General features: G+C 45.9%; 1 protein-coding gene across 1 annotated transcript in view; it reads right to left on the bottom strand.

Moving 5' to 3' along the window:
• Nucleotides 1-53: 53 nt before the first annotated feature.
• Nucleotides 54-11,277, bottom strand: part of LOC118411384 (cell division cycle and apoptosis regulator protein 1-like) — a gene marked incomplete at its 3' end in the record, with an annotated part of 25,944 nt that continues 14,720 nt past the window's right edge. Inside the window, 15 exon segments of the mRNA XM_035813641.1 lie at nt 54-243; nt 756-959; nt 1,235-1,370; nt 1,651-1,871; nt 2,154-2,292; nt 2,921-3,070; nt 3,505-3,621; nt 3,922-4,005; nt 4,512-4,622; nt 6,019-6,219; nt 6,704-6,784; nt 7,560-7,773; nt 8,475-8,623; nt 9,922-10,053; nt 10,689-10,914. Coding sequence (XP_035669534.1) covers nt 54-243; nt 756-959; nt 1,235-1,370; nt 1,651-1,871; nt 2,154-2,292; nt 2,921-3,070; nt 3,505-3,621; nt 3,922-4,005; nt 4,512-4,622; nt 6,019-6,219; nt 6,704-6,784; nt 7,560-7,773; nt 8,475-8,623; nt 9,922-10,053; nt 10,689-10,914 — 2,355 coding nt within the window.

The following is an 11,277-nucleotide window of genomic DNA, read 5'->3' as shown; positions in this document are numbered from 1 at the left end:
GTCTCCATCTCCTCCTTTTTGACCTCTGCGGAGGTCGGTTTGGGGAGAGTGACTTGATTGACCCCACGGTGTCCTCCAGGTTGGCCCTGGTCTTGTACAGACACTGGCGATAGGCTCCGCACGTCTTCTCCACGTCTTGCAGAGTCTTGGAGGTGTCGGAGAGCTTCTTCTTCACTTCCTTCAGCTCCGAAGCCAGCGTCTTGGTAGTCTCCTCGCTGGAGGAGGTCATCGCCCGAAGGACATCTGTCAATCAAGCACAGACGGCCTGTCAGTCACAGTGAATTGCATCTAGCTATCAAATAGAATCTCAGGTCAAATATCTGTCAAAGCAAATATCATCTGACTGTCAAATACTTGTCAATCACCACCAACTACCCCATCAAATTCCATTTACCAACAATCAACTTTCTTTCATTGGGTGTCACATCACCTGCCAATACACCTTTCTCACGCGGCGGCCATCATAGATTGAAGACGAGGTCAATGAGGCAAACAGAAAAAAACTTATTTCTAAAATCAGATCTCATTTTAGTTTTTCCACAGACCACACAAATTTTCACAACATTGTTGTTGGGGAAAACGAGCGCTGTTTATATTTACAACCTTGTTGTTGGGGAAAACGAGCTGTTTATATTTACAACATTGTTGTCAGGGAAACAAGAGAACAAACGAAAGGCTCTCTCACCCAGGTCCGCCTTCTGTTTATATTTACAACATTGTTGTCAGGGAAACAAGAGAACAAACGAAACACTCACCCAGGTCGGCCTGCTGGTCTCTGACCTTCTCCTCCACGGCGACCCTGTCGCGCTCGCTGCGCTCGAGGCGGGACAGCAGGTTTGCGATGTCGATGGTGGCGCCCCGGTACAGCACCATGCCCTGGGACGTCTCCGCCCCGCCCGACTCCTCCACCCGCACATCAGCCTCCTTCTTCACCTGCACAGCCAGGTAGCTGTTGTTGCCTAGCAACGGGAACAACGGGAGCAAGGAGATCAGTCTGTTATCATTAGAGGCATTATGTTGTCGTGAAATTCAGTTAGCAAACATTGCAGTTCCTAAAGTTTACCCAGACTAGCCATGATGTAACTAACAACATTGCTGCCACAGCGTTACTGTCACACTAACATTACAGTTCCTAAACTTTACCCAGACTAGCCATTATCCCAAACAGTGGCAGGTCTGTCAGATTTTTTTTATACCTTTCACCCCAACCCTTGACCCCTGCCCCTTGACCTACCGATGGCAAGCTCCTGGTCCTCGGGCATGCTGGGAAGGTTCTCTGTGGGTTTGTCCTTCTCCGCAGCGGGCCGGTCCGTCAGCTTGCGGTACGACAGCGAGTCTCGAGTTACGACTTTCTGCACGAGCTTCCGGATCTGTTAGGGGAAAAAAATGTATAACAAAACACAATTATAACAAAAAATATTGATTCAGACCATATCATAACAAATGAAGCACAAATAAAATGATGAAGAGCACACTGATGTGGCAGGGGGACATTGAGAAGATCATCTCTAAGAAAAGTTTGCAACAACAACAACTACAAACCAGTCATGTACCTGAGCTCATCATAAATATTACAGACCAGTCATGAGCACCCCCCCTACCTGAGCCCGTGATAACTGCAGGCCGATGGTGTGCATGATCGCCCCCTACCTGAGCCCGTGATAACTGCAGCCCGATGGTGTGCATGATCTCCTCCAGGTCCCGGTCCAGCAGGTATCCGCAGTGGCTCTGGTCGAAGTACACGAAGGCGAGAAGCAGCTCCTTGTCCAGCGTAAACTCCTTCTGCCGCTCGCGGCTGTGCCGGTCTTTGTCCCGAGACGACTTCTTTTTCTCCTTCCCTTTCTTCTCATCCTTGTCTTTCTTGTCCTTATCTGTGAACAAGTGAAGCAGGACGATGCTTGGTTTATGGAGAATTTTCTTTCAATGTATTTTTTCAATGATATTGGAACTCATTTGCATACATGATCAAAATGCCTTCTTTCTTACAATAAGACTGTCCATTGCCATTATCTGGGACCCAATACAAACTGCACAAGATAAAAAAATGTTGCAGAGCAAAGATCCACAAGTCAAACTGTACAACACTTCACAGTTCAGAAAATATCTCGGAAAACATTTCCGAGTCAATCTTTAAGAGTCAAGTCTTGACTCACCTTTCTCCTCTCCCTCCTTGTCATCTTTGTCATCATCTTCCTCTTCATCATCTGAGCTGTCATCCCCCTCCTCCTCCTCTTCCTCCTCCTCATCCTCCCCATCCTTCCTCTCTTCATCTTTCTCCTTCTTCACCTCAGGCTGACAGACAAAATGTATGGGGAAAAAATCAAACTTTCCTTCCAACATGTATCTGAACAGAGTGGTGTGAACGTACTGCAGTGGGCATTGCCAAACAAAAATGTACAAACTTTCCTTCCAACATGTGTCTGATATACAATGGTGTGAAAGAACAGCAGAGGGCACAGAATCTCATCACCAGGTTTTTTTTTACAGTATGGGGGCATATTAACACAGAGTGGCAGCATTGGGGTCCAAGCCACAGCACAAGGGCCCAAATCACAGCATTGGGGCCTAAATCACAGCATAGGGGCCCAAATCACAGCATAGGAGCCTAAATCACAGCATAGGGGCCCAAATCACAGCATTGGGGCCAAAATCACAAGATACAAATAACAACATAGGGACCCAAATCACAGAATAGGGGATCCAAATCACAGTATAGGGGCCCCTATGCATGAAAAGCAACTTACAAGCCAACAAATACAGTTTGGGGTCACCATATTGTATGATATGAGCTGTAATCTATCAGTGAGGTACAGCTTCCTTATACCTGCACTGCTGCTGGCAGGTTAGATAGGTAGGTAAGTAGGTAAGATTCTTGTTTACCACAACAACAAACAAACAACAACAAAGCCTGGTAACCCACCTTCTCCTCCTCATCGGTTTTTCTCCTCTTGGGTTTGGGTGGTTCCTCTGAGTCGTCTCCATCTTCCTTCTTTTCTTCCTTTTCTTCCTTCTCTTCTTTCTTCTCATCTTTCTTCTTCTCCTCCTTCTTGCTGTCCTTGTCCTTCTTGTCCTGAGAGATAGGGGGCGCAAGTGAGCCACGGGTTACAGACCTCCCAGTTAAGCACTATGTGAGACTAAATACTGTAAACTCACTTATTTTCACAGGGAATGTCGCTGTACATTTCATTGGTGGTGTTACTTAAACTGTTTTAGGGGGATTGTGTGGAGTAACGGCAGGGCGTTTGGCCCATAACCCAGAGGTCCTGGGTTCAAATCCAAGGATATACCACTAAACTTTTGCCCTGGGAAAGCCACGTATAATGACTTTCCTTATTTCACATGAAAATGTGTACCTAGCGAGCCCGCCGGAGTGAGTGAGTGAGCTTACATTTATATGTACATACGAAAAGAAGGCTTGAATAAACAACACTGTTTCTACCCGATCCCAGAAATTACTGTCGATGGAAACTTTTAAGTTATAAGATGGAGCCTGAGACGTCTTACCTTCTTCTCCTTCTTCTCGTCCTTCTTGGGCTCGGGCGCGACCATCAGCGCTCGGTAGATCTTGAAGGCAAAGTCGCGCTGGAGCATCTCGTTCAACAACTCCGCAAACAGGGACACCTGTGGAGGCACAACATCATCATCATCACGTGACTCTTTCTACAGATTGAAATTTATTTGACAGGGCCAATAAAAATTCACCCCATCTCATGATCTGTCCAAAAAGATAAAAAACGAAGAGAAGGAAATAAAGAAAACCCACTTTTGTGGACAGCACTTGTTTCGTCAAATCTTTTGCATTTTGCAAGTACTTTCACACAGAAATAAACAATTCTGCTTCCTCAACATCTGCTTGGAGATTATGTGAGAATAACTTTAGACATGAGAAAACAGTTCTGCTCCTTAAAGACGCTGCCCCACCTCGAAGGAGTGCTCCTTGTTGTCCTCCACCCTGTAGTCCAGCAGCACGCTGAGCGACATCACCGCGCAGTCGAACTTCCCGCCCTGCAAGATACAAGATACGCTGATGAAGGTTAGACATCCAGGTAAAAAGATATGCCAAAAAACAGTGCCAGTGTCACTGTCAAAAACTAGTGGATGCTAGTTGAAATGTCTGACCGTTTCCAAAATCATATCCAGTTGCTTGAGTAACTGCTTTTTGGCACAAGATAACTTTATTGGAGGTCACAGTGTTGCCACTGAATCAAAACCAATTTACACCCATATTAAGAACATCTCAAATTGCCAGCAAGTATAAGTGGTATTGCTTAGATGTTTATAACAGTGAGACAGACAGCTAAAATTGTTATGTATCTTGTAAACCTATTTACAATAATTTCGCCTATTGAATCAGTGAAGTCAAGCTTGCCTAAGCCTGATGTTTCTGACTTAGGGAGAAGAGATGCTGCTACAGTTATCGCTGTGGGCCGCTCTTCATCTTCATGATGGTATAACAGCAGGCCTGACGAACCTGAATTAAAAATATATATATATATATATATATTACTGACCTTGGCAGTGGTGGAGGGGTGCACGATGATGGCAGGGTTGTCGGGCAGCGTGTAGCGCCGCTCCCGCGTCTTCCGCTCTCGCTCTTCCTCCTGCTTCTTACGCTCCTCCTCCTGCCGAGAAACAACAACTGTCAGGAACCCGTCTGATTGGTCAAGAAACAGGAAGGAATCTGATTGGTCAGAAGTCAGGAACCCGTCTGATTGGTCAAGAAACAGAAGGGATCTGATTGGTCAAAAGTCAGGGCTGGATCTGATTGGTCAAATGGCAGGGCTGGATCTGATTGGTCAAAAGTCAGGGCTCAGTTGGATCTGATTGGTCAAAAGTCAGGGCTGGATCTGATTGGTCAAAAGCCAGGGCTGGATCTGATTGGCCAACACTTAGGGCTGGATCTAATTGGTTGATAGTCAGGGCTGGATCTTACAGGTCAAAACTAAAGCCTGGACAAAATTTGACTGCTGAATCTAATTGGTCAAACTTCTGACTGGTGAAAAGTCAGGGCTGGATTTGATTGGTCAAAAGTCAGGGCTGGATCTGATTGGTCAAAAGTCAGGGATGAAACTAATTGGTCAAAAGTCAAGGCTGGATTTGATTGGTCAAAAGTCTGAGCTGGATCTGATTGGTTAAAATTTAGGAATGGATCTGATTGGTCAAAAGTCAAGGCTGAATCTGATTGGTCAAAAGTCAAGGCTGGATCTGATTGGTCAAAAGTCAGGGATGAAACTAATTGGACAAAAGTCAAGGCTGGATTTGATTGGTCAAAAGTCTGGGCTGGATCTGATTGGTTAAAATTTAGGAATGGATCTGATTGGTCAAAAGTCAGGGCTGGATCTGATTGGTCAAACTTTAGTCCTGCTGACCAGTAGACCTGAGAGGCAACAGAAGACAGTGAGACACAGTCCCAACTTTCAGGCGAGAAAAGAAGGGAAGAGAAGGAAAAGAAGAGGCAAGGAGGAAAAGACAGCAGATAAGAAGCAAAGGAGAGGAGGAGAGAAATCTGTGAGGACACAGAAGACAGAGGGAAAGAAAACAACTTCGGGTTGACTCTTACAGTATTTGTTACAAGCACACTCCCTCACTTCCTCACTCACTAACCTTTGTTTGTTACAAGCACACACTTCATGAATTCAAAGGATAAAGAATTCAGGACGGAGCATAGAAATGAAAAGGACAAGAAACTAAATTGTGCCCTGTTGGCGTGAAAAAAGATTGTTTTTTTTCAAAGATTTTTCCTTTTGAGTAGTGAAAGTGAGATCGTCCCATGTGGTGCTGTGCCACATATGTTGGGAAGCATATGTTAGTACTGTTTTTACTATGCAACTTTTTGTTACCTTCCTTCCAAATAACCCTATAAAGTTATACATCATTACAAAGATTAAGGTACTTTTTAAAAATGTAGCATAGTGAAAATAGTATCCCTACTTTCCAAAGGGTCACCCGGCATTGGGAAAATGTATGGTGAAAATTTGCCAGCACCACAAGGGGTAAAGGCTCTTCCAGCAGTCTTACCTCTTTCTTCTCCTTGTCCTCCTCCACTTCCTCCTCTTTCTCTTCCTCCTCTTCCTCCTTAGCCTCATCCTTGGCTTCCTTCTCTTCCTCTTCCTTCTCAACCTCCATCTTAAGGGCCTTGGTAAGACGCGCGATCAGCTGAGACTTCAGACCCTTCGAGTTCAGCCCTCGAGCTTCTAGTTCTGCCCTCAGCTCGTTTACCTGGGAACAGAACATGGGAGTCATCAATAAGCCACTTCACAGTGTCAACTGCACATGCAGCAGGTCAAAGGGCATCACAACCCTCCAGCTCAGCCCTCAGCTCGTTTACCTGGGAACAGAACAAGGGAGTCATCAATAAGCCACTTCACAGGTTCCACTGCACATGCAGCAGGTCAAAGGGCATCACAACCCTCCAGCTCAGCCCTAAGTTTACCTGAGAACAGAACATGGGAGTCGTCAATAAGCCACATCACAGGTTCCACTGCACATGCAGCAGGTCAAAGGGCATTACAATCCTCCAGCTCTGGTATCAACTTGTTTACCTGGGAAAATATGTCCATAGCTGGGAAGGTGATGATTTGAACGAAAGCTTCACAGTTCCAACTGCACATGCCTTAAGTCCAAGGCAAGGCCCTAAACGGTTTTGTTTATGAACTAAGAAAACAAACGGGTTTCTTTAGGAAAACAAACGGGTTTCTCTCACCTTCATGGTCTTAGGGTCGAGCTCCGTGTGGTGTGTGGGCGCCTTCTTCCCGCTCTCATCCTCGCCCCCTTCCTCCTCCTCCTGGTATTGCAGGGAGAGAAACAGGAGCGGTATGAGAGCCGGCGCTATGGCGGGCGGGAGGGGGGCAGTTTATGTGGACTAAAGCTACGCTACACGAGCTTCGCTTTGGTGTCCAATATGGGAGACAAGAACAGAAGCGGGCCGTTTGGTCGGACAGACATTTCTCTCCGAGCTCGTAAGGAACTCGCTCAACACACGAACAACTCCTAAGGAGGGGGAAGCGCTCGGATTACGTCCTGACTTCTTTAAGGCACGTAATTTTCCTTGAAGTAGCTCCCCAAGAAGAGTTAACAAAGTACGTCACCTTTACACGGCTCTGTAAGAACAAACGGTAATTAAACGTGTGGCGGGTCGGTGTGGGTTTATTCGTGTCCATGACTGTTTCTAGCGGGAGGTTTTGGCGGCAGGTTTTTAGTCTGCTTGCGGCGACATGCATCGAGTCCAAATGCACGGAACCAGACTTTTCGTTCGGGCGGAATTTCTTCCTAGTGGACAACAAAGGTCAGAGGTCAAAGGGTCGTCTCCATGGCAGCATGAAGTTAAAGGTCATTCCATCATTGTAGCAAGGTCGAAACAGGAACAATAGCAGCAATGATAAATAACAACAACGGGAACAACAACAACTCTAGTCTGTCTGTGTGCGTGCGTCTATGTGTCTGCCCGCGGGACCCCGCTAGGGGGCGCACGCGGGGGGCTGTTCGGCGGTGTGTCGTGTTGTACGTGTGTGGGTGGTGTCTGTGGGTGCGGTGTGCAAAAATACGGTGCTGGTCAATGCCTGAGATTCTCCGGCCTCCTCGGATTTCTCGTCGGCAGCCTTGCGCGCCAGCTGGGCTCTGTAACCGGCTGAAACATTGGCCCAATCTAGACGTGGGGGTAAACAATGATGGACGTCCGGCAGGAACATCACTGTCGTTTCCACGCGCTCCGGGATCGTCTTCCCCTTGTAGGTCTCCGCGGCTCGGTGGTAGCGCACCTCGGCGAAGCGGTACCTAGGGGCAAGCGATTCGTAACGATACCGGGTTAAGAGAGGAAACAAGACAGGACAGCGTTTTCTTGCTTTTCTGTTTTTTTCTTTCTTCGTTTTTTAGCGAAAGTGGCGACCAGGGCGGAAAGTGCTCCGGATGGTCGCAGAGCGGAGAGAGAGGGGAAGGACTCTCTTCCCACACATGGTTGCAAGCCACGTAAACAAAAACAAAACAAAACAAACAAGCTGGCGATAAACAGTAGGCAGAGAACGTGATAGACACAGGAGGTGAAATGGGGGTAAACAAACGTCCGAACCACCAACCCTCTTATTCTAGCATCCAAACCTTACACAAGCCACACACAGGAGGGTCTGCTTTGTAACACAGCTAGAAAAAAAACCTTTACAATACAAGCTTTACAGATCAAAAGCAGTCAACTCCAGAACACAACAAACATTATTCCTTAATTCTACCAAAAACAGCCAAAAACTTGATTGTATGCAGCCTTGAGCAGTCAATTCACGAAACTCAGTAGCTCTGTTGATTACAACAGGCAAAAATCTCCTGAACGTTATTCTAGGTTTTCTAGGTTTGAAACTTATTCCTTCTTCGACTTGGAACTAGGAAGGCATTGATGTTGGTAGCCATGGAGATATGTACATGAGCATGCGTGCTCCAACCCGAAAGTTGCCATGGCGATATGTAAATGAGCATGCATGACTCACCACTGCGTGCAGTTTTTCAGGTCGATGCCCGTGAGAGCCTTGGTGGTGCGGATCGCAGTCTTGATGAGGACCGACGGGTCCGTGTCGGGGTTCGGGCCGTCCAGCGAGGGGGACCAGGGGCCGCCGATGGCCACCGCCTCGTTCTTACCCTGGAACCAATCAATCAATATATCAATTAATCAATCAATCAACAACAGCCACCGCCTCGCTCTTACCCTGGAACCAATCAATCAATATATCAATTAATCAATCAATCAACACCAGCCACCGCCTCGTTCTTACCCTGGGATCAATCAATCAATATATCAATTAATCAATCAATCAACACCAGCCACCGCCTCGTTCTAACCCTGGGATCAATCAATCAATATATCAATTAATCAATCAATCAACACCAGCCACCGCCTCGTTCTTACCCTGGGATCAATCAATCAATATATCAATTAATCAATCAATCAACACCAGCCACCGCCTCGTTCTTACCCTGGAACCAATCAATCAATATATCAATTAATCAATCAATCAATCAACAGCCACCGCCTCGTTCTTACCCTGGAACCAATCAATCAATATATCAATTAATCAATCAATCAACAACAGCCACCGCCTCGCTCTTACCCTGGAACCAATCAATCAATATATCAATTAATCAATCAATCAATCAACAGCCACTGCCTCGTTCTAACCCTGGGGTCAATCAATCAATTATAAATCTATCAATCAATCAATATATCAATAATAGCTACAGCCTCGTTCTTACCCTGCAATGTATCAATTAATCAATATATCAATAATAGCTACAGCCTCGTTCTTACCCTGCAATGTATCAATTAATCAATATATCAATAATAGCTACAGCCTCGTTCTTACCCTGCAATGTATCAATTAATCAATATATCAATAATAGCTACAGCCTCGTTCTTACCCTGCAATATATCAATAAATCAATATATCAATAATAGCTACAGCCTCGTTCTAACCCTGGGATCAATCAATCAATATATCAATCAATCAATCTTAACTTCAAAACAAGAAAAACAGTCATGCCTTCAAGTACCAGAGTAACAAGTACTAGGATTGATGTGTGCAAAAATTTGTACTTTCCCAGAACTATCCGAGATTGGAATTTGTTATCACCAAGCACAGTAGGGGCATCTTCCCTGGGTAGTTTTAAAGAACGCTTGCAGATAGATGAGCAGAAGTTAGGTATGAAGGGTCGTTCAGTGTAATATAACCAGCTGCTGCGTGCTCGCAAAGCAGGTGTGTTACGCCGAAGGGCGGTTATACCGGCTATATTGATACAGATACAGAAGCTGGCGTGTTACGCTGAAGGGTGGTTATACTGGCTATATAGATACAGACACTAGTTGGACCCAGAATGTGTACTTCAAAATGACCCAGAAACAAGGAAATAACTTGCTGCAGCCCAGAATAAATATGTTGTTACCTTCATGCCGACCAGAAACTGGATGAGTCGTGTCGGATGCTGGAAGGTTTCGCGGACGTCGCTGGCGTCTTCAGCGAGCGCGCAGGAGCGATGGTACAGCTCCTCTGCTGATGGGCATGCCATCAGCATCACCTGCAGAATGGTCAGATTGACACCTTGTTAGCAAGCAAATTAAACCTAACATTATCATCATCATCATCGGTCGGCTGCAGAGCAAGCTTTCATACAATGGTTCAAGCTATCCTTCTAAGTTATGCTGCTGCTTACAGCCTCTCTTGTATGGTAGCCAGGTTATTTAACTAGGGTGGCACCCAGGCTATGCGTTACACAGATTCTATCAAATATCAAAGAAACGCCGTCAATTTTGCACATGGAACCTGTATAAATGTACACATTAACAACTTGTATTGCATTTTCCAATAGGGCAATGCACAAAACAACCTATACCTTAGCACTGTACAAGTAAAGTGGTCTGGGGCTGATGTGTCTGGCAAACATTACCTTGGCGCTGTACAGGTGGTCTGTGTTACCATAGTTACCTTAGCACTGTACAGGTGGTCTGTGTTACCATAGTTACCTTAGCACTGTACAGGTGGTCTGTGTTACCATAGTTACCTTAGCACTGTACAGGTGGTCTGTGTTACCATAGTTACCTTAGCACTGTACAGGTGGTCTGTGTTACCATAGTTACCTTAGCACTGTACAGGTGGTCTGTGTTACCATAGTTACCTTAGCACTGTACAGGTGGTCTGTGTTACCATAGTTACCTTAGCGCTGTACAGGTGGTCTGCGTCCGGCGGTTCCAGTACCGTGTCGTTCTTCTCGAGCGGGTCGACCTCCTTGTGCATGATGTGGAAGGATGACGGGTTTCCAACCTGGAACGGGCGGTGCAGGGGGAACGCGTCGTTCCAGCAGAAACGCGCGTGGAAGAAGTCGCTCGGCACGTACATGTTGGCATAGCGACGCCGAAGCTCCGCCACACTCGCCGCTTTCCTGTCAATCAATCCATCAATCAATCCATCAATCAATGAAAATGGTTGGTTAAGAAGAGAATTGAAGCTCCGCCACATTCACTGATCTGTGGAGATCACGGTTTATCAACCTAACAAAAAGGACGTATCACATCTTGCTGCACAAAACTCCATGGTGGTATTTTGCATGTGCATGTGTTATTTTGAGCCCTGCTGTAGTAGCCAACAATGGAAACTGGTCATCAAGGTTCTAATTTCTATCTTTCTTTCCGACACCTTGCCGATCTCGACTTTACTTTCAATGGCCCAAGAGGAAAACTAGGAGGAAATTTAAACTTAACCATGTTAAGTACCAAAAGCTGTCTGTGTCAAGGCATCATCTATG

This window comes from Branchiostoma floridae, chromosome 3, assembly GCF_000003815.2.
Source record: "Branchiostoma floridae strain S238N-H82 chromosome 3, Bfl_VNyyK, whole genome shotgun sequence".
Classification (NCBI taxonomy): domain Eukaryota; kingdom Metazoa; phylum Chordata; class Leptocardii; order Amphioxiformes; family Branchiostomatidae; genus Branchiostoma; species Branchiostoma floridae.
The sequence above is the reverse complement of the archived record's forward strand: the minus strand, read 5'-3'. Positions and strand labels throughout refer to the sequence as shown.